At 41.2% G+C, this 24,585-nt stretch overlaps 2 protein-coding genes and 1 non-coding gene across 3 annotated transcripts in view; 2 read left to right on the forward strand and 1 right to left on the reverse strand.

Annotated features, from left to right (window-relative positions):
* The window catches only part of plxdc1 (plexin domain containing 1), a 14,475-nt gene extending 3,657 nt beyond the window's left edge, over window positions 1-10,818 (forward strand). Inside the window, exons 3-15 of the mRNA XM_030775774.1 lie at window positions 3,849-3,992; window positions 5,768-5,911; window positions 6,121-6,190; window positions 6,916-7,038; window positions 7,158-7,276; window positions 7,570-7,669; window positions 8,088-8,183; window positions 8,568-8,649; window positions 8,798-8,858; window positions 9,011-9,137; window positions 9,718-9,753; window positions 10,459-10,619; window positions 10,696-10,818. Coding sequence (XP_030631634.1) covers window positions 3,849-3,992; window positions 5,768-5,911; window positions 6,121-6,190; window positions 6,916-7,038; window positions 7,158-7,276; window positions 7,570-7,669; window positions 8,088-8,183; window positions 8,568-8,649; window positions 8,798-8,858; window positions 9,011-9,137; window positions 9,718-9,753; window positions 10,459-10,619; window positions 10,696-10,818 — 1,386 coding nt within the window. The remainder of the gene's footprint in view (window positions 1-3,848; window positions 3,993-5,767; window positions 5,912-6,120; window positions 6,191-6,915; window positions 7,039-7,157; window positions 7,277-7,569; window positions 7,670-8,087; window positions 8,184-8,567; window positions 8,650-8,797; window positions 8,859-9,010; window positions 9,138-9,717; window positions 9,754-10,458; window positions 10,620-10,695) is intronic.
* Window positions 10,819-12,148: 1,330 nt separating this feature from the next.
* trnac-gca (transfer RNA cysteine (anticodon GCA)) lies at window positions 12,149-12,220 on the reverse strand. Its single transcript has one exon. It is a non-coding gene; the product is annotated as a tRNA-Cys (tRNA).
* Window positions 12,221-12,913: 693 nt separating this feature from the next.
* Window positions 12,914-24,157, forward strand: LOC115811853 (LIM and SH3 domain protein 1-like). The gene is made up of 7 exons (XM_030774242.1): window positions 12,914-13,132; window positions 15,958-16,052; window positions 18,603-18,687; window positions 21,655-21,762; window positions 22,346-22,421; window positions 22,610-22,701; window positions 23,149-24,157. Exons 1-7 carry the CDS (start codon window positions 13,064-13,066, stop codon window positions 23,320-23,322), a joined length of 699 nt encoding a protein of 232 aa, XP_030630102.1. The 5' UTR covers window positions 12,914-13,063; the 3' UTR covers window positions 23,323-24,157.
* The last annotated feature ends 428 nt before the right edge of the window (window positions 24,158-24,585 follow it).

The raw sequence follows: 24,585 nt of genomic DNA on the forward strand, positions 1-24,585 counted from the left end.
CATTTATTCAATTATGGTGTGTCTCGAGAAGGTTTAATGTAGCTGAGACCCCTCTCTCTTCTCTCTCTCTCTTCTCTCTCTCTCCCTCTCTCCCTCTCTCTCTCTCTCTCTCTCTCTCTCTGCGAGTTGTTTTATGTTCTTTTTTTTTTTGTTTTGTTTTGTGACTATTGCCAAAGTAGGATTGACAAGCCCATTATATTGATTCTTGCAGCATAAAGCGTTATATGGATCGAGTATTCGGTGGACAATCAGCATTTGTTTATGTGAAATTGTCTGGTTTGACTCATGCCTCAATCCTCTTTAACGCTTCTCTCATTTATTTGCCGATGTTTAGTCATGAGTCATTTACCCAAGAGTCTATTTGATGAATGGAACAGATCGTTGAGGCTTGGACGCCCAGGGGTTGCCGAGAAAAGAGAGCTGCGACATTAGGACGTAAAGCTGGTCAACGTGCGGGCGTGTACCAGCTGTCCTCAGAAATAACGGCATTTTGCTTCCTGCATCTCTTCATTTGTCAATTTACTCCCCGTCTTTCCCACACATCCGTTAAACGTCCTCTCCCTCCACAACTCCATCTTCTTTCTTCATCCACTTAGCCACTCTTCCCTCCCCTACTCTCTTTCTTTTCCCTTCGACCTCATCCCTCTCTCTCTCTCTCTCTCTCTCTTTTTTTCCTCTCAATTCGTTCATCTCTCAGAAATCTGGCCTGAATGACCCAATTAATGGGTTTTGATTGTATGGCAACAGAAATAGCTGAGCCTTTCCGGCTATGAAATCAAACAAGGCCTGTTATTAGAACCAGCTCCCCGGTGACATACTGCCCCCCCACCCCCCTTCACAGCATCTGCACACCTCTCAGTTTCACTCACACTTTCCCTCCCTCTCCGCCTAGATTTCTCTCCTACTGTTCTTTCACTCTCCCAGATGTTTCTATGTATGTTTCATGTTTTTTTTCCCTTTAAAGACAAAGGAGAGAACAACCTTTGATCTCAGGCCCATTGCTTTATTTACGCTCTGCTGACTTGAGGCTGTTGAAGCGTGTACTGGTCAAAGCTGAAGATAAATTCTTTGCTCGAACAAGAATGCCAGTATGCCTGCAACAGCTTAAAAAAACTGAACTTAGTCAAGCGCACTCATTTAAACCACCCAAACAGAACAGTTAGTCAGAATTTTGGACTATAATTCTCTCACAAAAATAGCCTCTTGCGTCAGGTTACAGCTTTTACCTTGACTTTTAGTAGCTTGTGTCAGGTGTATATTTTTAATGTTTGTCCTGAGACGGTATGTTCAGCTTGATGTTTATCATGGCTTTCCATGTTTGGAGGTTTTCTTGTCTCTTTCTGTTGCTCTTTTTTTTTTTCCCCAAAGCATCCAGCATGGTGTGTAAATTTTCCTGTCGACAGTATGATGCATGCTTGCCATTAGTCTTTAGTGAGAATACAAGTGAAAGCACCTCTGAGCTTGGTCGGTTCTTCCATTATCCTCCTGAGAGAACACTGGGTTATTTGGAAGAGCAGTCCGCTAAAAACTAGTCTCATACTCCTTTTCCCCCTTCACTCTCCAGTGTCCTGTAACATATTAAAAACTAAAAACCTGTAACGAGGCCTTCTTCCTACGCTTTTTTTTCTTTTTCATAAAATGGAACTGCAAATGCATGGTCAGCCACCGTGACGAGATGTTAAGTAGGATTTTATGGTTAGTAGAAATACAGTTAAAGGCAGACCCCATTTCTTGTTTTGTGGCATTGCTGGGGTTTTTTTTTTTTAGGGTGCCTGGAATGAGAAATTAGCTTGCTATAGTATTTTAAGCTATAGTCGTAAAAGAAATATGCCTTTAACGCATTCCTGTGAGGAGTAGCCAACCCACACATCCGTGGTGAAAACATAAACAACAGGCTCTGATCTGCTCAGCAGATAACATATGTGTAGCATGTTTGCATATGTGTCTTGGGTTTTGGGGCTTTGACTGCTCCCTGAATGCATTTACCATCAGGTTCAATGAAGCATTTATCGACTGGGCTAAAATGATGTTCTCGTTTTAGTTCAACAACTGACCGATTAATACGATGAAGGAAATATGCCTAATTAGAGTCTAAGTGTCTTTGCCTGTAGCTAACAGATCTCATCATGTGTACGTTGGCCTGAACTGCTCCATCACAATGTGTGTGGAACTGATTAGAATACAGTTCACAGTGAGATGGATCAATATGTCAGCAACGGGCTCATCCAGTCGATCCTCTGTTTCCCCCAGTTTAATTGTCTCTGAAATTCAATTGTATCATCTTGGCGTTCACCTTGCACGAGTTTTAGAGACGTGATGAGGACCACAGCAGACTCGTACCAAAGGTCAACATACTTTTTTTGCTTAGAAAGGAAACAGAACGGGGAACTATGCTTTAATAGGTCATCTTAATCAACACTGCGGTGATGAGCCAGACAAGAGGAAGACTCACTAATGCTCCTCTAGCTTTCATAATAAAATTTGATCTGTTTGGTCTTTGCTAAATGTGATCCTCTGATGTGCTAATATAAAGGTCATATAAACTGTTCCACTGAAAGGTGAGGGTAGAGCTCTGCTTGCTGTCATATTCACGAAGGGTGATGGATTCCCTCGCAGACAAGCCGAACGCTGGGACAGTGAAGTAATCCGACAGACATCCCTCACATTGCTGGAAAGAATGAACTGGCAGCCTCACTGATGACTTCAAGGTCTCAAAAGTCTTAGTCAAAAAAATTTTTTTTTTCTTTTAAATTCCTCCAATAATGTCCACTTCAACCTGCCAAAACATGTCAAGACTCAAGTGTGTGTGAGTGTGTGCGTGTGTGTGTGTGTGTGTGTATGTGTTGTTTGCAGCCTTGTTGTTTTTTTTTTATTCTGGTAGAACAGTGCTAGAGAAGAAAAGAATGCCATGAAGAGGTTTTTTTGGGGGTTTTTTTTGCGTGCTGGTATGCTGTTTGTTTTTGCATGTCAAGCGTGCGTGTGTGTGTGCATACATGTGCGCTCTGACATTTTTCTTTGAGGGTCTTGTGATACATCTGGCAGTGGTAAGGGCTCTCACATCAATGCAGGTGGCTGATGAAGACAGAAATCAAACTGATGAGGCGATGGCAATCCTTTCTTTCTTTGTTGATCTCTCAGCTCAGTCCCCCATCGCTCTCCCTGTCACATCACATCTTTTTTATCACACAGACTCCTTTGGTGCAGCGAAGCCACACAGGAGGAGCGCGGGGAATAAACTCTTAAACTCTCCCAATTTAGCTGTCACAATTCAGGATCCCGTGAGCTGTTGACTGTGTGATTAGCTTCTGCACCTGTGCTGTGGTGTTCAGCTCAGCCTCACCAACAAATCCACGTCACTCAATCTTGTCACTGCTGCTAGAGGACCGGTTCAGCTGTCGAATGCTGTAGGTCTGGTCGCCTCTCAGCTTCCAGAGCACTCTCCACGGCCGGCTACCCCTTCTGCTTTGTTTTAAGACAGCAGGAATGGAGACCTACTCGCCCCACACCTTCTGATATGGACTTGGCTTTGTAGTCCACACATCTCTTCTTCACTTGGCAAAGCCGAGATGGGTTAAAAGGGTCTGCATGAGTATGGGTCGCATTAAGTCCTGCTTTATACAAACTACTTATAACCCATTACTTGATTTCAGGACACTGTGTTTAAATGCTCATATTTTGTGTTTTGTTTACCCATTAAATGAGTATTGTACATTTGCTGTATCCTTTTAGTTCATTTGTCTTAATGGAATTGATTTTATTTTGTGTTAGTGCTTACTTTATGGGCTCTGCACTACATTAATACGATATTCTCATTCTGGTCAGCTACTCTAAATGGCTGGCCATTGCAGATACATGGGGATCTCACAGAGCTACAGAGGACCAGGAGGGATCAGCAAGACCCTCACAGACGCAGTCAGAACAGAACCGGACAAGACCCTATGGGTGGAGGACTGGCCATCGATACACTGCCTGACAACATGACACGAGTGGTGGTGAGTTACTATTTGTATCAGTTATTCAGGAAAAACTATAGTAATGTGTGTGTGTGTGTGTGTGTGTCTGTGTGTGTGTCTGTGTGTGTGTCTGTGTGTGTGTGCGCGCGTGCACGCGCGTGTGTGTTTATACTTATCTGACCTCTCATATCTACATGGAACATGATTTTTATTCTTTTGAATTCTGTTTTATTCTTTTGAATTCTGCCCACAGATTTTGCAGATGGTTAGGCCTGGTTTTGTATAAGTGCAATTTAAAATAGTGTTCATTAGTGTGAACCTGCGAGCCTGTGGCTCAATATGACCTCCCATTTAAAGACTAAAAGCAAATTCAGCACTGAATGTGTGTGACTGATGTTAGCACATAATCTGAAGTGGAAGTACCCTGCCTGCAGAGTAAAACAGATGAAAGAGTATATGCTTGTGGAAGATATTTGAAACTCCTTTGGGGAGTAGGAGAGGAAGATCTGACAAAAATTGTCATTGAGTGGGTTTGTGTATGTGTGTGCTTTTCAGGTTTTTTCTTTTTCGCCTTTTTTTTTCTTTCTTTTTTTTGACACAATGTCAGCCTGTGTTGTCTGTTCATCTTTTGTCTTATGCTTCTCTCTCTTTTCCCCATTTAGCACAAATTAAAAACAGATTTGCGCCTGGCCAGATCAATTCACAATATTTATTCAACTCTCTTTGTGTGTGTGTGTGTGTTTGCTTATTCATACGAACACAGGTGCATATGTATATATACATACATACGTACAGATATATGAGCATGTATACACGCATATACACACACACACATACACACACACACACACACACACACATACATACATATACTGTATATGTGTGTGTGTATGCATGTGTGTGTGTTTGTATGAGCGTGTAAACTTCTTTCTGAATTAGCATCTGGCCCTCCCTTGTGTGGTTGTTTATTTACTGAATGTTTCTAAAATTCTTGGGTCATATTGTCTGAGTGTGGCCTGTCAGGCAAGTCCATGCCCAAGCAGAAGAATGCTTGCCTGGGGAGTTATATGTGTGGATGATACCCTCCTGACTGAGCCGGAGGTTTCCCCCGGAAACAGAGATTGGTCTTAGGGGGAGGGAATCTGGGTCGCTGACAGTTATGTGGAGCAGCACTGCAGCGAGAGAGCACTGCTTTTAACTGCTCCACTTTCTCACCACACCTCTCTTCCTCTGCCTCCATCCTTCTCCGTCACCTTGAGCTGGAGAATACATTAATAACACAGCAGTGATCTGGGACTCTTGGCCCATCCTATAGATAACACACACACACACATACACACACACACACAGACATACAGACACACACACAGACACACACACACACACACAATGTCACACAGCACACAGTGAATGTACCATGGTGTGTGCAAACTGTGCCAGTCTGTCAATGTTTCTGTTTAGCAGCCTCTCCAATTTTTTAAAATGTAATTTCAGTATCAAATTATTACAGTGATAAGTCATTTAAATTGGTATGTGCTCATATGCATGCACATGGTTACATGCTCGTCTAAAGATAAAATATATAAATCTTACTTGTTTTCCCAGTTCCCCATAACCTCTCTACTTTTCTCATGTTTGTCTGTTTTCTGACCTTCAGTTCTTGACAAATTCACTCTCTGTTTTTCATTCCCCACATTCCCCCTTTCCTTCTTTTTTCCGTTCTGACTCTTCCTACTCTACTCTCTCTCTCTCTCTCTCTCTCTCTCTCTGTCTGTCTGTCTGTCTGTCTCTCTCTCTCTCTCTCTCTCTCTCAGGAGGACTCTAAAAAGTATTACTCTTGGCGTAGTTTTGGCCCAGGTGACAGACACACACAGGAGCTGTGGGTGGACTTAAGCACAGGGCAGCAGGGTCCAGTCAGAGTCCATGGCATTCTGTCTAACACACACCGTCAGGCGTCGGTAAGAACCACGTATGCACACCCGTGGCATACACACACTGTCACATACCCCATCTTTATTTCTCTTATGTTCAAGTAAACACAAAACAACTTGTTTTACCATGCAATTATGTTGTCTTGAAGCAATTTTCTGATTCACTCCCACATTTCCTGTTTTTCTCTCTTTTTTTCCCTTTTTTATTGCCCCCGTTTTTTTCACTGCCCTTCTAGCGGGTGCCGTTATCCTTTGACTTTCCCTTCTATGGACACCCTGTGAGGCAAATCACCATAGCAACTGGAGGTACTGTACATCGGCTCCAATGACCTTTTGCTAGTCCTCTGTTTAGGGGTCTGCAATTCCAATTTCACAACAGAAATATAATATCTCAGATTGTTAAAACAAAGTATCATGTAGCAAATTTATCTCTCACAAATATATTCTGAACTCAAGGAGAATGGACCTCGTCTTTTTTTTTTTTTTTTAATGTTTTCAGAGCACATTCATACTGCTTGCTTTTACAAATTGAATAAAGGGACACCAAATACTGACTCCTTCTGAAATTAGCTCCAGAGAAACTGAACATTATTGAGCCTGACTGCTTTCATAATGAAAAATTTCATATGGGTCTTTTGGACGTTGATGAGAACAGAAAAATCATAAATCTTCTCAGGCCTTTCCCATCGTTACCCCAGATCCAAACCCCACTTCATCAACACAGTTTTGTGCTCTTATTTATTTTATATTCATAATTATTATCATTATCTTTATTGGTTTATCACATTCTGAATTCCAAGAACATTTCGCACAGTAGTTGCAAAAAGCTGTCATTTAGACTGCAAATGAAAACAAGAGGTTTTCTATTGTGTAGAGACAAAATGATTTCAATTAAACATGTTTACAGCTGACTCTCAGTTATTCAGAAGGGCCCTGTTAATGGCAAGACCGAACCGTGTTATACAGAGCATGCATTAGAAGTCACTATTCATAATTGGTATTGTGACCCTTGGATTCTTGACCTTCTCCAGGGTTCATTTTCACTGGAGAAATTACGCACCGCATGCTGACAGCAACGCAGTACATTGCTCCACTCATGGCAAACTTTGACCCCAGCTTTTCCAAGAACTCCACAGTGCGGTACCTGGACAACGGTGAGCGTGTTTGAATAAAGGGAGTGCGGGGCATATACGTCGTGACCTTAAACGCTTGTTTTTTTTGTTTTTTTTTTGTTTTTTTAATTCACACGCTGACCTGTGGCTCTTGCATTCAGGTGAGGTATTCGTGGTGCAGTGGGACAAAGTGAGACTGCAGGGACGAGAATCAGAGGGAGCTTTCACCTTCCAGGCTGCTCTTCATCGTGACGGGACTATAGTTTTCGGTTATAAAGACGTGAGTTCGCTTTCGTCGTCGGAAAGCAAATCTGTCAATCTCACAGTTAATGTAGACTCAATAAACTTGAAACCTAATGTGTCAACAGAACAGTAAATGAAAGTCATAACAACACACATATGCAAATAGGCATATATGCAGATATAGAGATCCTCAGATACAATATACATTGACTTAATGCAGAGCGGGATGAATATTTATGATCGAAATTAGACCGCCTTTTTGGCTTTAGGGAGAGGAGACGAAATTGGTCCTTTTCTTTTCTCTGTGTGAAATCTATCTTCTCTTTCAAGGTGCCTTTACCTGTAGAGAAGATTAACTCCACTGAACATCCAGTGAAAGTAGGCCTCTCTGATGCTTTCATGGCACTCCTGTCTCCTCCACAGGCCCCAGGTCAGATTAACAGCTACACGCAGTTCCATTCTACAGACCTCCTCAATAACCTTCATGCATAGGCCAGGAAATAGTTTCTAACGTCGGAGACGCTCATTGATTCCCTTCCCATTTAAGCTCTCAACTTCATTAATGTTGCCATGACAAAGCAATTTACTGGCACGGGTCATTTAATTAAAATGATTTGAATAAACAGAGTTGAATAAATAGACGAGAGGCTTTTACAGACGGATCTGAAATTAAATGAGTGTCATTTGAATAAAATGCTGCATATCTTCTCGGCAAAAAAAAAAAAAAGGAAAAAAAGAAAGAGAGAAAAGAAAGCATTCATAATTTAAGCATTTAAAAAGACGGTTTCATCAACTGTCAAAAAAAACCCTGCTCTGTGGTTTTCACACTTATGTTTTTTTTTCAGCAGAAGCTAGAAGGAGGACAATTTATGAATATCATCGCGTGGAGATTGATACCACAAAAATTGTTAACCACTCTGCATTTGAATTCACTCCATTACCAAGTGAGTAATACAGACAGCCTGTTCAATATTTTCTCACAATCACAAACCCACAAGTTACAAACAAAAGTCATACCAAAGTAGCTTATCCCAGCAAGTCATGATACACAAATGTTGCATTTGGAATGTGTTTAAAAAATGATTTATTACAATATTATGTTTGAAAACGTTGAACTTTCAGCTCTGCCTGATTTGGCAGGATGCAGCTTTAGTAAATGCCTATAATTTTAAGTCATCCATCACAAATACATTTTAAGATTTTATCAAGGATGTTCTGGAGAATCTCATGTTATACTGTTGTCTGAAAAAGCTTGTGTGTGGTTTTCATTTCAGTTGAAATGATGTTTTTAAAGAAGTTATGTGTTCTTCTGGTCTATGTGTCTACAGCTTGTCTACAACACACCACCTGTAATCTCTGTCTCAACTCCAACCTCACGTCAGGCTGTGGTTGGTGTAATACCCTCCAAAGGTATTTGTCTGTGTGTGTGTGTGTGTGTGTGTGTGTGTGTGTATGTGTGTGAGCCGGGTCTGTTTGCCCGTTGTACTCTATCTTGTGGTTTTCCAGCTTTGTTCTTATGAATGTCCACGGTGGGCTGTGTGTGTGTTTCATATTTCAGGTGCTCAGATGGAATAGACAGACACAGGCAGGAGTGGCTTGACTATGGCTGCTCTGAAGAGGTCAGAGTATCCCGAACACACACTCGCATGCAAAACACAAAAGAACCCTTTTGCACAAAGTAGCCTTACAATAAGTTCTACTTTTTCAAATGAAACACACCGCCGCGCCTCAATCAGACGCACATGTCTTGGGTTCTTGGGCTTTATTACAGGCTAAAGAGGGAACGTGTGAGGATTACTCTCAGGGTTCCCCTGATAGCTCCATCAGCCCGTTCACCTCACCGGCTCCAGAATCCACACCCTCTCCTGCAGCCCGACCAGGCAGCCCTGCAACTGACGGTGAGCGGTTGCTCATGTTGTGTCAATGATAACTACATATCTATAGAGTCTATTAATCATCTATTAATCGTCATGTTATTACACATTAAACAGGGTTACATTGTAAAGTTTTATTTCGGATCTGCTATTTTCTATCCCTCAGGCCTTGTGTTGCTTAAATTCAAAACGAATAATTTGAAATCAATCAAAGTGCGCGGGCTGTCAGATATGCCCGGATAATTCCATTTTAAACCAGCTGAGTCAGCTCTTTCATTCTCGGTCGTGACACAGAGTTATGTAGTGCGTATGTGAAAACAGCTTTAGCTATAAGACTACATCTGTATCTGTTTAAAGTAAAGGGGGAGGCCAGGGTACTCTACTGCTGTACATTAATGATTCCTGTTTAAGACAGAGACTTTGGTTGGGTGCATGCTCACGTCTTTAAAATGCACTAGCGTTTTTCCTGTGCTTGTCTTCTGTCCTGTGTGGGCAATTTTTTTTTTGCATGTGCGCTTTTGCTAATCAACTCTTGTGCTCTACCTGCTCTACATGTGTGTCTTCTTCCATCTCTCCATACTACAAGGCTCTCTTTCGTCAACAGATGACACCAAACTTCTGTTTCACTACCACGGCAATGGTGAGTTGGCCGGTGGATTAGAAACTGTAGCTCTAAAGGCTTATGTGGTCATAGTAAACGGATCGTAATTGCTGTAAAACAAAGTAGTCACTTCGGCACAGTGTGACATATTTAGTTGTGTCAAATGACTGTGTTAAGAATGACTAAACCGTATCAAACTGTCCTTGACATTTTAAGGGAGGTCATTACTTGTTCGGATTGCCTTTAGAATCCTTTACATGCATCTTCTCCAGTCCTCCAAACTGCATTCATTTTGTCCTAGTTGTTGTATTCATCTTGCATGAGCTGCTCCTAAATATTAATTATATTAAACACATTCAGATAAAGATTTTGGCCCTCAGTTTTTACGAGTAAAATGGGAGGCATAAACGTAATTTAAATTAAGTCACAATTTTTTGCCTGTCGTGTTACACGTGGCACCCCGGTATATTGCCTTGCTCCTTTTGAATGCTGTCTCTGCTATGCCACTTCTATGTTTTGCCTGCTAATTTGCTCATTACGTATTTGCTTTTCTACTGATTCCTCTACATTCGGAGCTAGAACCCAGCCACATGGAGCCAATTCTCCTATTCTGTAGTGTCCTAAGCTTATTAAGTGTTCCTGCTTGCGAAAATTAAGACCCTACTGTGTCTTTCTTTGAACTCATTTAAGCACACATCAGTCTTTTCTATTCATAGTCTTTCTCTGTTTCTGTTCTCCTTTCAGACTTGCAGACAGGTCCTCCACACCAGGAGGAGGCACCAGAACACACAGCAATAATTGCTGGAGTAGTTGCAGCCCTTATTCTGCTTGTGTCACTGACTTTGTTAGCTGTCTACTACATCAACACTCATCCCACTGTTGCTCCTCCATTCTACCTCATGCAGGTAAATACAAATGCAGGCATTAAAACGGAGGTTGTGAAGTCATACCTTTATTCTAATTCTGCGCTTCTCTTCCTAGCGTCGTACCAATAACTATTGGCCATCCATGAAGTTCAGAAACCAAGGATGCCATTCTAGTTACGCTGAGGTGGAACTTGGGGGTCATGAAAAAGAAGGCTTCATAGAGGCGGAGCAGTGTTAAGGAGGCGGGACTTCCTGCTCAGGGGTTAAACAAAGGAGCTTCAGAACCAGTGTCTTCATTTGTTTCTTACTGGTGGGACAGTTCAAGTGATCAATGACAAGGAAGTGCAACAAAAGGAGTGCCAAACTGCAACATCTGAGAGAGAGAGAGAGAAAAAAAGAAAGAATGACTTTCAGTAGAATCATTTGTAAGCCACCTCTGCTCCTCCATTATACAGTCCCTTTCATGTTAATGTATAGAACTGAGGAAGAGACAGTTCACATAAAGAGGGACTGGAGAAAAAGTGACCAGCAGAGTTTTGATGCCTCTGAGCAATCTGCTTGAGCCTTGAGAAGCTTATGAGGACAGAATACATGTTAGACATCAAAACAGCAGTTAATGTACAGAACAGTAGGCAATATACATATAGAATTCTCATTTTTAAGAAAAAAAAGTTGTGTTTTATAAGGTGTCGTGTTCATTAATGACTCTCGTGCATCAAAAACATGGACTGGCCTGCACTTTAAAACTGTCATCAAAATTAGACATAGCGACATTGATCATTGCAATATAAATGTGCTTTTTGCCCACATGTATTATTGAAACAATGTTAAAATGATATTTGAATATATATATATATAGTCCATGTAAAGTAATACCCTTACAATCCAACAGTTTCTTAAATTAAAATTTAACTGTGTAACTGTACAAATGTGTATTTCCACAACTTAAAAATACATACTTTGCGGCTTCAAAAAAGTGTCCCTTCGTGGTGGACATGGACAAAGAGGCCGAAACCCTTATGTAATACAGCTTTTGTTACAGTCAGCAATTTTAATTCAAAGTCTCAGACATCTAAAACATTATTTCCCAAACACGTGTGATTGACTTGAGTGATCAGGGTAAAATGGGGAGACTGTAAGGAAAGCCAACAATTTAAAAAATTCAGGTAACCATATGAAAGACCTGTCTGATGGTTTATCATTGAGGAAGTTCAATCTACATTGAAATGTTGTTTCAGCATTGTATTTTGAACATACAGTATGTTAATAGTGACTCAATAAAATGAAATACTGTTTTCAAAAGAATGTTTAAAGTGTTATTAATAAGAGTTGTGCTGAATTTCAGTTTTGCTTATTGTAAGATACATAATCTATTAATAATATATAAGCACATGAGCCAAGGTCTAATGTGATTGGACCGTAAACCCATGCTACAGGTGGTTTTATTAAGTTGTGTAACGAAAACGACGTATTTATGCATTCTCACTTTAGAGTTGCAATAAAATTCATCTGAATATCTTACTTTTTGTTAAATGCAAACATTTAGCTAATACCGAAAATGAACGACGAGGGGGCACCCGGATTTGAACCGGGGACCTCTTGATCTGCAGTCAAATGCTCTACCACTGAGCTATACCCCCATGTCCGTCGCAGTGATTCGGACTTCATATATATAATACTAAATCCCAAAGACATTTCAGTACATTTCTTCCTGTGATTTATAATTTTGAATTATAATTAAACTATATTCATGCACGATCATACAATGTTGATGACAGGATACAAAATACTGACAGGTTTACGGTTACCGAATGTACACGTAATCAAGCCTGTCTATTTCAGGCGAAATAAATGTTGTTATTTACTTAATCGACAGTAGAGGGCAGTAATGCAACAACAAATAGCTAATCGCAGACGTGTACATAGTTTTAACTAAAACGCTTAAACAAAGCAGTAAAAATATACTGATCACAGTTCTGTGAAGTTGTTTACTGTATATTTACATTTAAAACAAACAAACAAACAAAACGAATCGTTCACTTTTGTGGTATTAATAAGTAATGTTAAAAATAATTAGATCGATTCGTCAGCCAACGTGTAATATCAGTAAATTATCGTGAACCCTGCTCAGATGTTCATCACCTAATAGCACACCAGGATGCTAGTTCTCTTCTTGGGCTTTTGAACAAAGAGACACTGTCCCTCTCTGTCACGACGTTATGTAGTCCTTATAAGGTTGTTTGAACGTGTTTCTGGTAGATTTTTGCAGCACTGATACCGCCCACCTATCCCCCGAAAGCCGCTCCTACTAGTCGCCACATTACAGCACATGCATGAGAGCCGCTAGGTTGTACGCGCTCTTCTTTGGATCGGAGTACAACTGACGTTGTTAGCCCATTCTGCATCTTTGGCGACATTTTAGAACCAACAACATTAAAATCTCTATATATTTTCCCCAAACAGAATAGCATAGTCCAAAGAACATGAATCCGCCGTGTAGCAGATGTAACAAGACCGTGTACCCAACGGAAAAAGTTAATTGTCTGGACAAGGTAAGATTCTAATGCCAATTTGGATTTTATGCGCATAGCTCTTCTGTTCTTCATCACTATCGGTGAGGCCTGCATCTTCACTTCTGCTCTGTACAGTTAGAAAGCAGAGCTCCTGTTATTTAGAGCAGTCAGAGGTAACATCTTAACGATCAAATCTTTGTCGTATATGGGCATCGAGGCCAAATACCGAGGACACAGTGTATGTGAATAAATCTTATATTATCAAAAGATGTTAATGATCGGTTGTATTAACGAATATTATCCTTGAAAATATCTCTTGAATACGGACTTGTCTTCAGTTTTGCAACTTGCAAAACCGCTTCCTGTTGAACAGACTGCCTGACTGCCACTCAGTAAGTTTGACAATGTTACTCTACCACTGGCAGGGTGACTAAGAAGTTGTACACCGCATTGGTGAATGGCATATAAATTAAACCATACCATAACGAGTCAGCCGCTTGATAATCGCCCTATGCCCGTGAGTGGAGTTGTTTAATAGCTGTCTTTCAAGCTACATATATGTTGTGGGCGTAGCCTTTGTACATTATAAGGTTAGTATCCCGTTATATTAATTCCCTCCTGATTTATTCGTGCATGAGCAGAGACCGTATATTGTTTGAGTCATCGTAGATAATCTGGAAAAAAGAAGCAAGTTTGGATTTGAAGTAATTTTGGAGAAAAGAAGCCAACCGAGCCTTGGCCCTGTGACCCGATTTGTATTCTGATCTTGCATAGTCTTGCATTCCAGTGTTATTTGTTCACAATAGTCTAATAAGTCATTATTCTAATTAAGACCAAGTACTCACTTACACATGGTCAGAGTCTTAATTGAAGCTTGTTGGCATATGCTGACATGTCTTCAACAGGTAGAAGTGTGATGCTGCCTGAGATCATTTCGTTAATGTGCAAGTCAGTGGCTATATTTAATTGTTTGTGGTTAATGACCCAAGCACCACTTCCTGGGTATGCTTGAAGGTTTTATTTTTTTCTGAGTGGAGTCGTGTTTTGTGTGTGTGTGTGTGTGTATGTATGTGTGTGGTTGTAGGTGTGTGGTTGCGCGTGTGTGTGTGTGTGTGTGTGTGTGAGCTTGCATGTGAGTGTGTGTGTGGGTGCATGAGCGAGCATGTGTGTGTGTGTGTGCGTGTGTGTTCTGTTTGTCAGGTGGCTTTGACCTGTGGTATGGGAAGTACCTGATGTGTCTCAAATAAGTATATATGGAAAAGTTCTTACCTTTGGACTGCTATCCATAAACTATCAGCTCCACATTAAAGACTCATCAGTTATGTTGTCTCATGGATTGCTGAGTATAAATTTACTTTTTAATGAACTCGTGCATCGATTGAAAGGAAGTGTAGATATTTGTTTTCATGTTTTGCTGTCTAGGTGGAACTTCATCGTTTCATTGCATAAAGGCCACAAATTCCAGACCTGGGTAAAGCAGCCAGAGAGTCAGGAACAGCTGAGCTGTTCTGTTCATCTCTCCCAGCTGCTGGAATGTTCCCATGTTTTCATCACAGATTAGTTGACATCTCTCTGGCCATCTGATTCACATTAGATTTTTCCTCATTGGTCACATTTTAGGCCGTCAAACTCTCCATTGTGTGTCAGCCCCAGTGGAGCTGTTTGTGAGGCGGATGGGGTGGGGTGTTGGTTCGACAGAGAAGATGGGTGGAATGAGCTGATGTTTTGCTCTTTCTCTGTTATGGGTACCAGAAAGAACCACCTGTCAGCACCTCTGACTAAACATGAACATAATGAATTATAATGGCTTACTGACCCAGCCTAACATAAATAATAGGCCCTCTTCGGCTAATCATCGCAGATGTCCCCGCGAGTTGTATGTTAGCATGTTAATGTGACAGAAATAATGAGGCAGCCTGAGTTTGGATAGAGAGTGTTCAAAGGGGATGAGAGATTGTTTCAAAGCCTCTATTAAAGGGAATTTTGAGGATTATCGCTTGTTTTAAAAGCAGCAAGAAAAGACTATGCAAAACAAACACCAATTACCACTTACTCTAAGTAGTCTCCATTACAATGATTGTGAGTGTTAGACTCTGTGTGTGTGTTACCTCACATGAATGTGTTTTTTGTCAGTGATTTAATGCCAACCTGAAGGGCTTAGGTGTCATTGAGTGAATTCTGTCACCCTGCCCCACTAAGCATTGCAGGTACAGACTTGCAGCTCTATGTTTTTCTATGGAGCAATTGTCTCTGCAGTGTCCTGGTTTTTTAGGGAAGCAGAGGAGACCTATTTTAGTGTCCGTACTTACGTGTGGATCTTCTCTTTTTTTGGCCAGAGGCTATCTCTGTTTATGAACATTTAGAATTTTCTCCTTGATACAAAATGCTGAAGTTATCAAACTGTGCATCGCTTAATGCCCTTTCCCATTTTTCATGCTTGTTTACTTTCTGTTTGTTTGGGGGGGGGGGGGGGGGGGGGGTTGCAATACAGACCAGAACCAGGCTAGTGACATTGTCAGCGTTAATGATGATCATTTTTAAAGAGTGATGTGAAGATTCATGCTTTCTTTATGAGTATACTGTCATAGCATGCCTCTTTGTGCCATCACACACAATAATCAATATAAGAGCTTATGGAGCTAAGAATGTCACAGTCCAAAACCACCTGTCAGGGGTATTAACGCACATGTCAAATTAATATGATCACATATGAGTCTAATTTTATACTTTTATTGTTCTCTGATCTTTTTAGGATTCTTAAAACTGTGGATTCGACGGTGTTTTGGTATACTAAGTGTCTGTAACCATTTTGACACCATGACAGTTGTTCTAATGCAGTTCTCTCTCTTTGCTTCCCCATACAGTACTGGCACAAAGGATGTTTCAGCTGCGAGGTCTGTAAAATGACCCTGAACATGAAGAACTACAAAGGCTTTGATAAGAAGCCATATTGCAGCCAGTAAGTGTTTTAGCTGTCTCTCTCTCTCTCTCTCTCTCTTTTTTTTAATGTGTCTGCTGTATCTACAGCTTTGTCCTTTCTCAGTGTTCATACTTCTGTGCTTTCTGTCAGTGAGCTGGATGGGTCGATTCATTCAACAAAAAAGCTTTACATCATCTGGCAGCCCCCCCCCCCCTCTCTCTCTCTCTCTCTCTCTCTCTCTCTCTCACTCTCTCTGTCTCACACACACACTTTCGCTCTTTCTCTCTCCCTGTGCTCATGTTTGGCAGACCTCACCCTCTCTCAGTGTTCCAAATATTTCTTGCTCTGGTTTATGTATGTAGGAGGCTAAACATTTGTGACTTTTAGCATAGGGAAACAAATGAAAGTGTGTGTATCTGTTTCTGCTCATCCCTGACAGACCAGACAATTCCCTGACACTCACACACTGTCACACTCACATTATTTTTGTGTTGTGTCATGTCTTGCACATTTAACAGTTAAATCTGTTACATATGCACACAAAATGAGCTTGCGCTGATGGACCTTTCTTTTGGAGTTTTGCTAGGGTGTGTACAGAGATGTCTTTAGCTTTTTAGAGACCTTCCTCCATTAGAATTGTACACCCAGCCAAAACAGATCGTTTTTTTCAGATCCCAGATACAGAAACGAGTATTTGAGCAGGACATCTCTTTCTCATTATAAGATTGTATTGTTGAAATGAATATGCTTCTCATGTCTTTGTAATGCAAAATTAGGTCTGAGTGTGTGTGCGTGTGTGTGTCTGCGTGAGTGTGTGTGTATATGTGTGTGTCTGTGTGAGTGAGTGAGTATGCATGCGTGTGTTGTGTTCCTGAGAAATTAGTCGCTCCTCATGGACTCAATCAAATCAGTAGTCTTAGGACAGGGATCTGACTCAACATTCTGCCACATGTCTGTCAGGGTCGGTCATGTGACCACTGTTGGCTTGCTATTTCGTAGCCTTCACAGAGATTGCGTACTTTATATCTGCAACGCGATGGTCTTTATTCAGAAAAGGATCTGTTGCTTTAAGCTGACCTCATTTAAATGTGTTTCACAATCTCTTAAAATATTTCCTGATAATGTTTCCTGGTAGTTTTATTTATTTATTTATTTGCTTTAAGGCTCTACAGCGATGGTACTGTTGATTCTGTGGCTATTGGTCTGTTCTGCAACACTGAGACATGGATTGTCTTATGAACTCATGTTTTCCACTCAGTTTCTGTCATCTCCCCAGAGTACAGCAGGACAACTTGGACGGGATGAGCTAAAAAAATGTTTCTCAGCTGTGTGGGAAATTGGAGGTTACTCATGGTTGTGGTGAAGAAATCCACATCATTTTCAGTGTTATTTGTCGTGCAGCAGGGAACTCATGTATACAACGCTTTCATGCACTCTTGAGCATATGCTAAAAGCTGAAACCTTTGGGCATCATGTTCTAGCAATGTTAAACAGACGTGTTCTTCCACAACACTTCAACCAACATGCATGTAGATAAATGTATGCACATACAAAATATATTTTATTTGTGGTATTTGTAGTACATTATGATGATTTTACAGTTGAACAATTAGGTTAAGTATAACTGTCCATGCGACTGTCCATTGTCCTTTTTGTGGATCCTTTAGTCTACCAGTTGGTGTATTTACTTTGCTGTTATCTGAAATTCTAAAAGGTAATTGTTAATGTGAAGTACTTGCGCGCTCTCATAGACCTTAAGCTAAAGAGCTCATATCAGAGAGATTTCCATTAGCGTGTGGAGTAGTTGGCTGCCGACCCAACGGCGTCAGCTGGCTTCACGGGAGCCGCCTCCCCCGTTTGGCCTTCTCTTTAGTCGCCTGCAGTTCTCAGGGCACTTCACAGAGTAAAGCCAGCATCCGGATCACGCCTCCCAACCGGACAAAAAAGATGTTGCTAAATGCACCCCGTTGTCCGCGCACTGCGACGCGCTACTCCTTTATCTGAGATGGGAGTTGACGAAACATTAACATTTCACAAATGATTTCAGGTCTCGCCCGTTTTAGAGACTTTTTTTTTTGGAGCATGCTCTGCTTTTATCCTTGTCGCTCTCCGCACGCAACCCAACGACAACCCAAATAAGCCTGCTGGTTTGTTTGAAACTGGCGATCACTGGGGCCTGGTCCGGGCGGTGTTGGGATGGGTCCATTTGGGAATAATCCCGTAATCTTGCGCGTCCCTCCCTGGCATTTGTGTGAATGCATCCGTCTTCAGGAAGGCTCTGTAAAGAAGAGAGACGAGAGCGTTACATGCAGATTAGCAACACATTTGTCCCAAAACCACAGCCTAAGGTGTGTCTTCACACATGCTCTTTACCATTAAGAAACCGCATACAAGAGGCTTGTTTGGTCAATCTGTATATGATAAGATGGTTTTGCTGGTAAGGTCACTTTGTTTGCACTTTGGTCTCTTTCTATTTCTCCTTTTCCAGTGTCCGTTGAGTTTGATGCTTCCCTCTGCCCCGTGTGTGTTTGTGCTTGTGCATGTGTATATAACTTAACGTATTCTCTCTTTTTTTGTGTGTTTTGTCAGACACTACCCAAAAACCTCTTTCACCAGTGTGGCCGACACTCCAGAGAACATCCGTCTGAAACAGCAGAGCAAGATGCAGAGTCAGGTTTGTGCCCCCCCCCCCCCTCTACCTTTACTCTGCTTCTTCTATTTCCTCCTCCTAATTCACCCCTTCCTCCCCCTGTGTGGTTCGTGTCTATTTTGATCTAGTGGGAAACTTGTTTGTACTTTCTGACTGCTTTCATTATAGCTAAACAAAGTAAAGAATTGCCTACAGGAAGTGATTTAGAGAGCGATCTCTCACGACCCCAGCAGTGTAGCCTTTCTTCTCTTCCTGTCACACTCTGCTGCTCGGATCTTCTCTCTCAGCTTTCTGCTGTGTCTGACTCTGTGTCTTTTGGTGCTGCTGGTTTGATGTGGTTATTGGATGTCAGTAATGGACAGTGACTTGGACAAGCCAATTAGTAAGCACAAGTCAAAGCGCGTTATGGTTAGCTCACACGGACATGGTGAATGGCTTGCAATTCATTCATTCGCTCATGCACACACATACACCCACACACACACACGCAGGCGTGCACGCGTAAGCACACGCAAACGTGCATGCACTGATTCAAAAATATAGCCCCTACTCCTTTTGACTTCTTAATCATGTTCTCATAAATGTGTAATCAGTTGCTCGCTGAAAAACAGAAAATACCACATGGACAATCAAAATTCAAATGCGTTTCGATGTCTTAACTACATTGGTCAACAGTTGACCCAAAAACCATCAAATACCATGTGCAGCACCATATCAATATACTATATTTGGCCATGGCCCCGTTATACCCCCCGTTGTGGCCACCATCTGGTCTGGCTTTTATCTCTCACCCATCTGTTTTCTTCTCTGTCGCTTTCCTTTCTTTTACGGATTGTTTCACTCTCTATTTCAGTGTCTTGTATTTATTTCTTTCAAGAATGTTTGCTCATTAGATAGACAATGCCATATATGCACACCTTTGTCAGAAAACATGAGCTCCAGTGTTTTCTTACCGCTCAGCAGCCTCTGAGAAAGTACTCACGGACTTTTTTTGGTTGTCGTGTAGCATTTATACTCCTACTCTAGCTATCTGTGGGGAGCTTTGTCTTAAGTAATTCAGTTTTGTCTTCTAGTGACAGCGTGAATTAAGGACAGTGGACCACCAAACAGTTATTAACCCTGACAGTATAGATTAGGTCGGTCTGATTTTATTAAGATTTAGACTGCAGAAAACTGCAAGTGTTTTACTGTCAGAGACACTGCATGAAAAGACCATTCAGATGCAGTGTAGTAAATGAAAAATAATAGCAGCACTATGCAGGATTAAAATGGTTCGAACTCATTTTTCATCTCTGCGTCCGTACAGACCCCCCCGCCATTACACAAGGCCTTAAAAGCACATAGAACGCAGAGATTGTTAATAATCTTGCAAGGCCTCAGATCTTTCATAGCAATGATATGACTCATCATTTTTGGCATAGTTCTGTGGCAGAGGGGTCTTTCTCTATTTAGGGTCTTTGTTTACCGGCTCTGGGAGAGGAGAGCAGGCACCGCACCCCGGGGTCAGATCGGCCACTTTATGGGGAATTTCCGGCCCTGCGACGGAGGGGAGGGTGTGTGGGGGTGGGGTTGGGGTGTTGGGGGGAGGGGTGAGAATGTCAGTCAGAGGAATGTCAGAGAAAGAGACGAGAGGCAGTGTCCATACAACCCCCCCCCCCCCCCCCCCCACCCCCCAAAGCGTGTCTCGGTGATTTGGGTGTGTGTGCGTGATGTAGGGGAAAGAGAATTGGATGTCAGTCAAGGGTAGGAAACATAATGAAGGCCAGCATTGTAACATGGGGCTGCCTCTCCAGACGTCAGTCAGCCAGACCCCCCAGCGACCAGAGGTGCACGTCAGTTGAAATGTTGGTTGGACCTCACCCGTAGTGTGCCCAGCTTGGCACCAGTTTGACTTACTGCTCAGTTCCTGCCAGGATGGTACACAGACCGGTAAACACAAACCCTTATTAAGCGTTTGCCAGTGATCTGTAACGTGTTTTTTTATAGGTAAAAAATTTGGACTCTGTTCACTAGCACACTATAATCAAGCCATAATTACTTGCATTGCTATAAAAGCCCTATAAAGATCAACCATGCTCCAGCACTCTGTGTACTAATGGTAATCAACTGTTTGCCCAGCAGTAAAAGGTAACAGTATTACATTCACATTAGACTGTGCCTGAGTATACTGGACGAAGAGCTTTTACTGTGGACCACACAGCTGTAAATGCCAGCACAGAACAGCGGGCTGTTTGTTTGCCCGAGTTTCAGGTTTCATAAACAAATTCATTGTGTGAAAAGTGGAACTCTGTAGCTCTTCTTCTGTATTTGTATTTCTGTATGAGTGGCGTTGTATTCATGGCTTTGTATCAGCTTCAAAGCCAGCAGCTTGAGCAGTTGAATAAAGAGTTTAAAATAGATGTTCAACTAAGAAGTGTAGCTTTTGTTCTGCTTGCATATCCTGTATAAATGTGTGTGCATCAGCGTGTGCATACGTGTGTGTGTGTATATGTGTGTCAGTCAGCGCTAGCTGACATATTTTCACCGTAGAGGCAAAAAGAATACCAGCAGGACTAGACACTTGTAAGCTTGTTCATAGCTTTCCCTTATAAGACCTTGGTTGGTATATCCTGTGAGTAACATCTCACTGCTGTTTCACTGTGGATACAGATCACACACAGACACACACACACAAAGTGTATTGTACCAGGGAGTACAGGAATGTAGTATGATTGATAAAATGTCATCTTATACTTTGACATGAGAATTAATTGAATAATTTTGGCTTTCCCTATTGTTTCAATGGAACATCAGAAATATTATGATATGAGTGATACGTATGATATGCTATGGCTGAAATGGTATTTGGATAAGGGTGGACTATCTAATCCATAAGAGGATTAGAGATAAATAAACAGATAAAGAAACCCGTGAATATACAGTGTCTTTTGGTTCTCTATCAAAAACCTGAAGTGCTTTATTAAAAAACATCTCGATCTTTCCCTTTTCCAGGTGCTGTACAAAGAGGATTTTGAGAAGAATAAAGGAAAAGGTTTCAGTGTGGTTACTGACACGCCAGAGATGCAGAGAATCAAGAAAACACAGGAACAAATTAGCAACGTAAGTATTAACAGGCTGAGACAAACCATAGGCCCAATTCAACTGTTTTATATCCTGACTGATACAGTTACACTGATCCAGCAGTCACTGAAAATTACACACACCCCTTCAGCCATACGAGATTGGCATGAAGCTAACACTGAGGTAGCCTGTCTTTTTTCAACGTCTCCTCCTCTTATTTCTCCTGTGTTCCCTTTCTTTTTCTGTTCCCTCACAGTTGATTTTTTTTCTGACTCGCCTCGCAGAATTCTCCCGATGATGTTTGTGAAATCGGTTTCTGCTCGTCGATTTGTTTCTGTCTTCTGACTGTGTTCCTTTCTTTTTTTCCCTCTGACTACCTGTTTCTCATCCTCATGTGCCATGGCTTGTTGCCAAGCAGGATGACTAGAGCTGAGGTGTCATTTCCTCTCAAAGTTAGTGAGCTTTTCCAAACACGGTATTGTATGCGTGCCCGTGTCCAGCAGAGGGTAATGAGCGCGCCGGAGGACTGAGTAACTTTGGCTGAAATAAAAATACCCTCCGACGACGAGCAGATGAATCAACGTAATGTTTTTTTTTTTCTTCTTCCTCTCTCTCTTTTCAGATTAAGTACCATGAGGAATATGAAAAAAGCAGAATGGGAGGGGAAGTCCCGCCCTCTGAGAGCAATGCCAATCAAGGTTTATACACATAAGTCCTACAAACTCTGTCTCAGACAACTTCGCACGATTTTATCAGACATGTTTTGTTTTTTTGTTTTTTTGTAAGCATTAAGGTGGCTACGTTCAAACAACCGTTGACGTATCATTAAACAGCGTAGAGACCGTGTAGTTTTAAAAACCGCAATTTTTTTCCTGTTTGTGTTTAGCCTACCAGCCCCAGGGAGCCAACCCACAGAACTACAACTATGAGCCACAGCCAGTACGCTCCGCTGGAGCTCCACCGCCCCCTAGTGGTGGGGTAAGGAACTCTTTTTTTTAGACAACAGACCTACCATTTAGGGGAATACTTGAATGATCAGTGCCTGCATGATTTTCAGGAGTTACACAGAGTTATATAACACATGCATAAAGTATTCATTAACTGAACTGGAGGGCTGCATGAATTGTTTAAAGGTCTGCACTCTTAGACAAGGTTTTTACAAAATATTTTTAAATCATATTTGAATAAGTCATTCTTTTGAGGCAGAATAAAATGTTTCAGCTCTTAAGCCAGCACCAGAAAGATGTAACAAAGCCTTTTTTTCTGAAAGAACCAGTTTTGAGTCAATGAATGTCTTGACTTGGGTTTATACTACCCTCACAACATCCTGAACAGCTACAGTGACAATTTTCCTATCATTAACACTGCTTTTTTTTTTTTTTAGATTTCCAATAGACATCACTTAACCTTTCTCTGTTTCCATAGAAACGGTACCGGGCTGTGTATGACTATGCTGCAGCTGATGAAGATGAGGTGTCGTTTATGGATGGAGATGTGATTCTGGATGTGCAGCAAATCGATGAAGGGTGGATGTTTGGTCGTGTGGAGCGTACAGGTCAGCAGGGCATGCTCCCAGCTAACTACGTAGAGCCCCTCTGAATGACAGAACAAGAAAACAAGAGAGCAAAGGGGCAGAGAGGAAACAGAGATTGAGAAGGATGCAAGAAGGAATACATTACAACCCCAGTACCATCTCATTTTAATAGGTTTTTTTTTTGTCCTTTGCAGTATGTTCAAATTTAATTAAAACAGAAACTCAGTAAGATATGCAAGTAGGGGTTGGTTAGGTTCAATGCTTTCATCATCTTCAAAACAAATACGACCCTTGGTTTGAGTAATTGTTATTTTCTTTTTTCCTATACTCCCATTCACGGTGCTGTAAAATGATTTTGGTGAGTCTATGCATTGCTTCGCTACTGCATTTAGATTTTTACACAAATATTTCACTATGTTTGGGTTCAGTGTGAAGTGAATGGAAGGATCTGCGGGAGAAAGTACAATAAGGGAACAGAGACTCTTTGAGGAAAGTCTGAGTCAAAAGACTGCAGTGTCTGCTGGGAAATGTAGTTTATTTTAAATCAGGAACTTACCTGGTTGATGTCCAATATTTCAGAGAGTCAAGTCTTAAACAGAGACAACCAGCAGACATGGCAAAGTGCAGGTTTATAACTCTTAGACTACTGAAGGTGCACTTTGCGGGGAAATATACCAAAAATTTTTGAGGGTTTTATATTAAAAAGAAACAAGGCAAAAATATAGTCTTGCTAGTAGGTGCAGTGCTTTGCAAAAAAAAAAAAGCTGAACTCCTTACAGAAAATGAATAAGATCAACCCCCCAAAAAAGTTGATTTTATTCTAAAAACATGTATAGCCAGATCAATGACTTTTATCATTCCATTGTCATTTTGTAATAAAGCATTCCAGTACATTATATTGAATAATAAACTAATGATTAAGGCAGTGAAATGACTTTGCTTTTCGATGCGTGACTCCCTTGTGTTCCTCCCTTAACTGACATTACTCTTAACATTACTTGTGTCCTTGTGTCTGCATTCAGCTAAACCCTTGCAGAAAGAGCTACACTCCATAAAACCTGTTTCATGAAAATATACTGAAATTACTGAAAATACTGTTTTCCAACAAAGCAATTCATATTTTATTACTTTTACTTGGATCAATTTGAGAAACAAGAATATCTTAAATACTTGTAAGTAGACAATGCACTGAATGTACAACAGTGCTGGAATAGCTCGTGAGCAAACATTTACAGGAAAGAAACTGCAGGGGTTATTTCTTAAAGTGTGTAACTTCAATGTGCAGTTTACAATTTTCAATTAAGAACAGATATGTACTAATATATTAC

Source organism: Chanos chanos, chromosome 5 (assembly GCF_902362185.1).
Source record: "Chanos chanos chromosome 5, fChaCha1.1, whole genome shotgun sequence".
Taxonomy (NCBI): domain Eukaryota; kingdom Metazoa; phylum Chordata; class Actinopteri; order Gonorynchiformes; family Chanidae; genus Chanos; species Chanos chanos.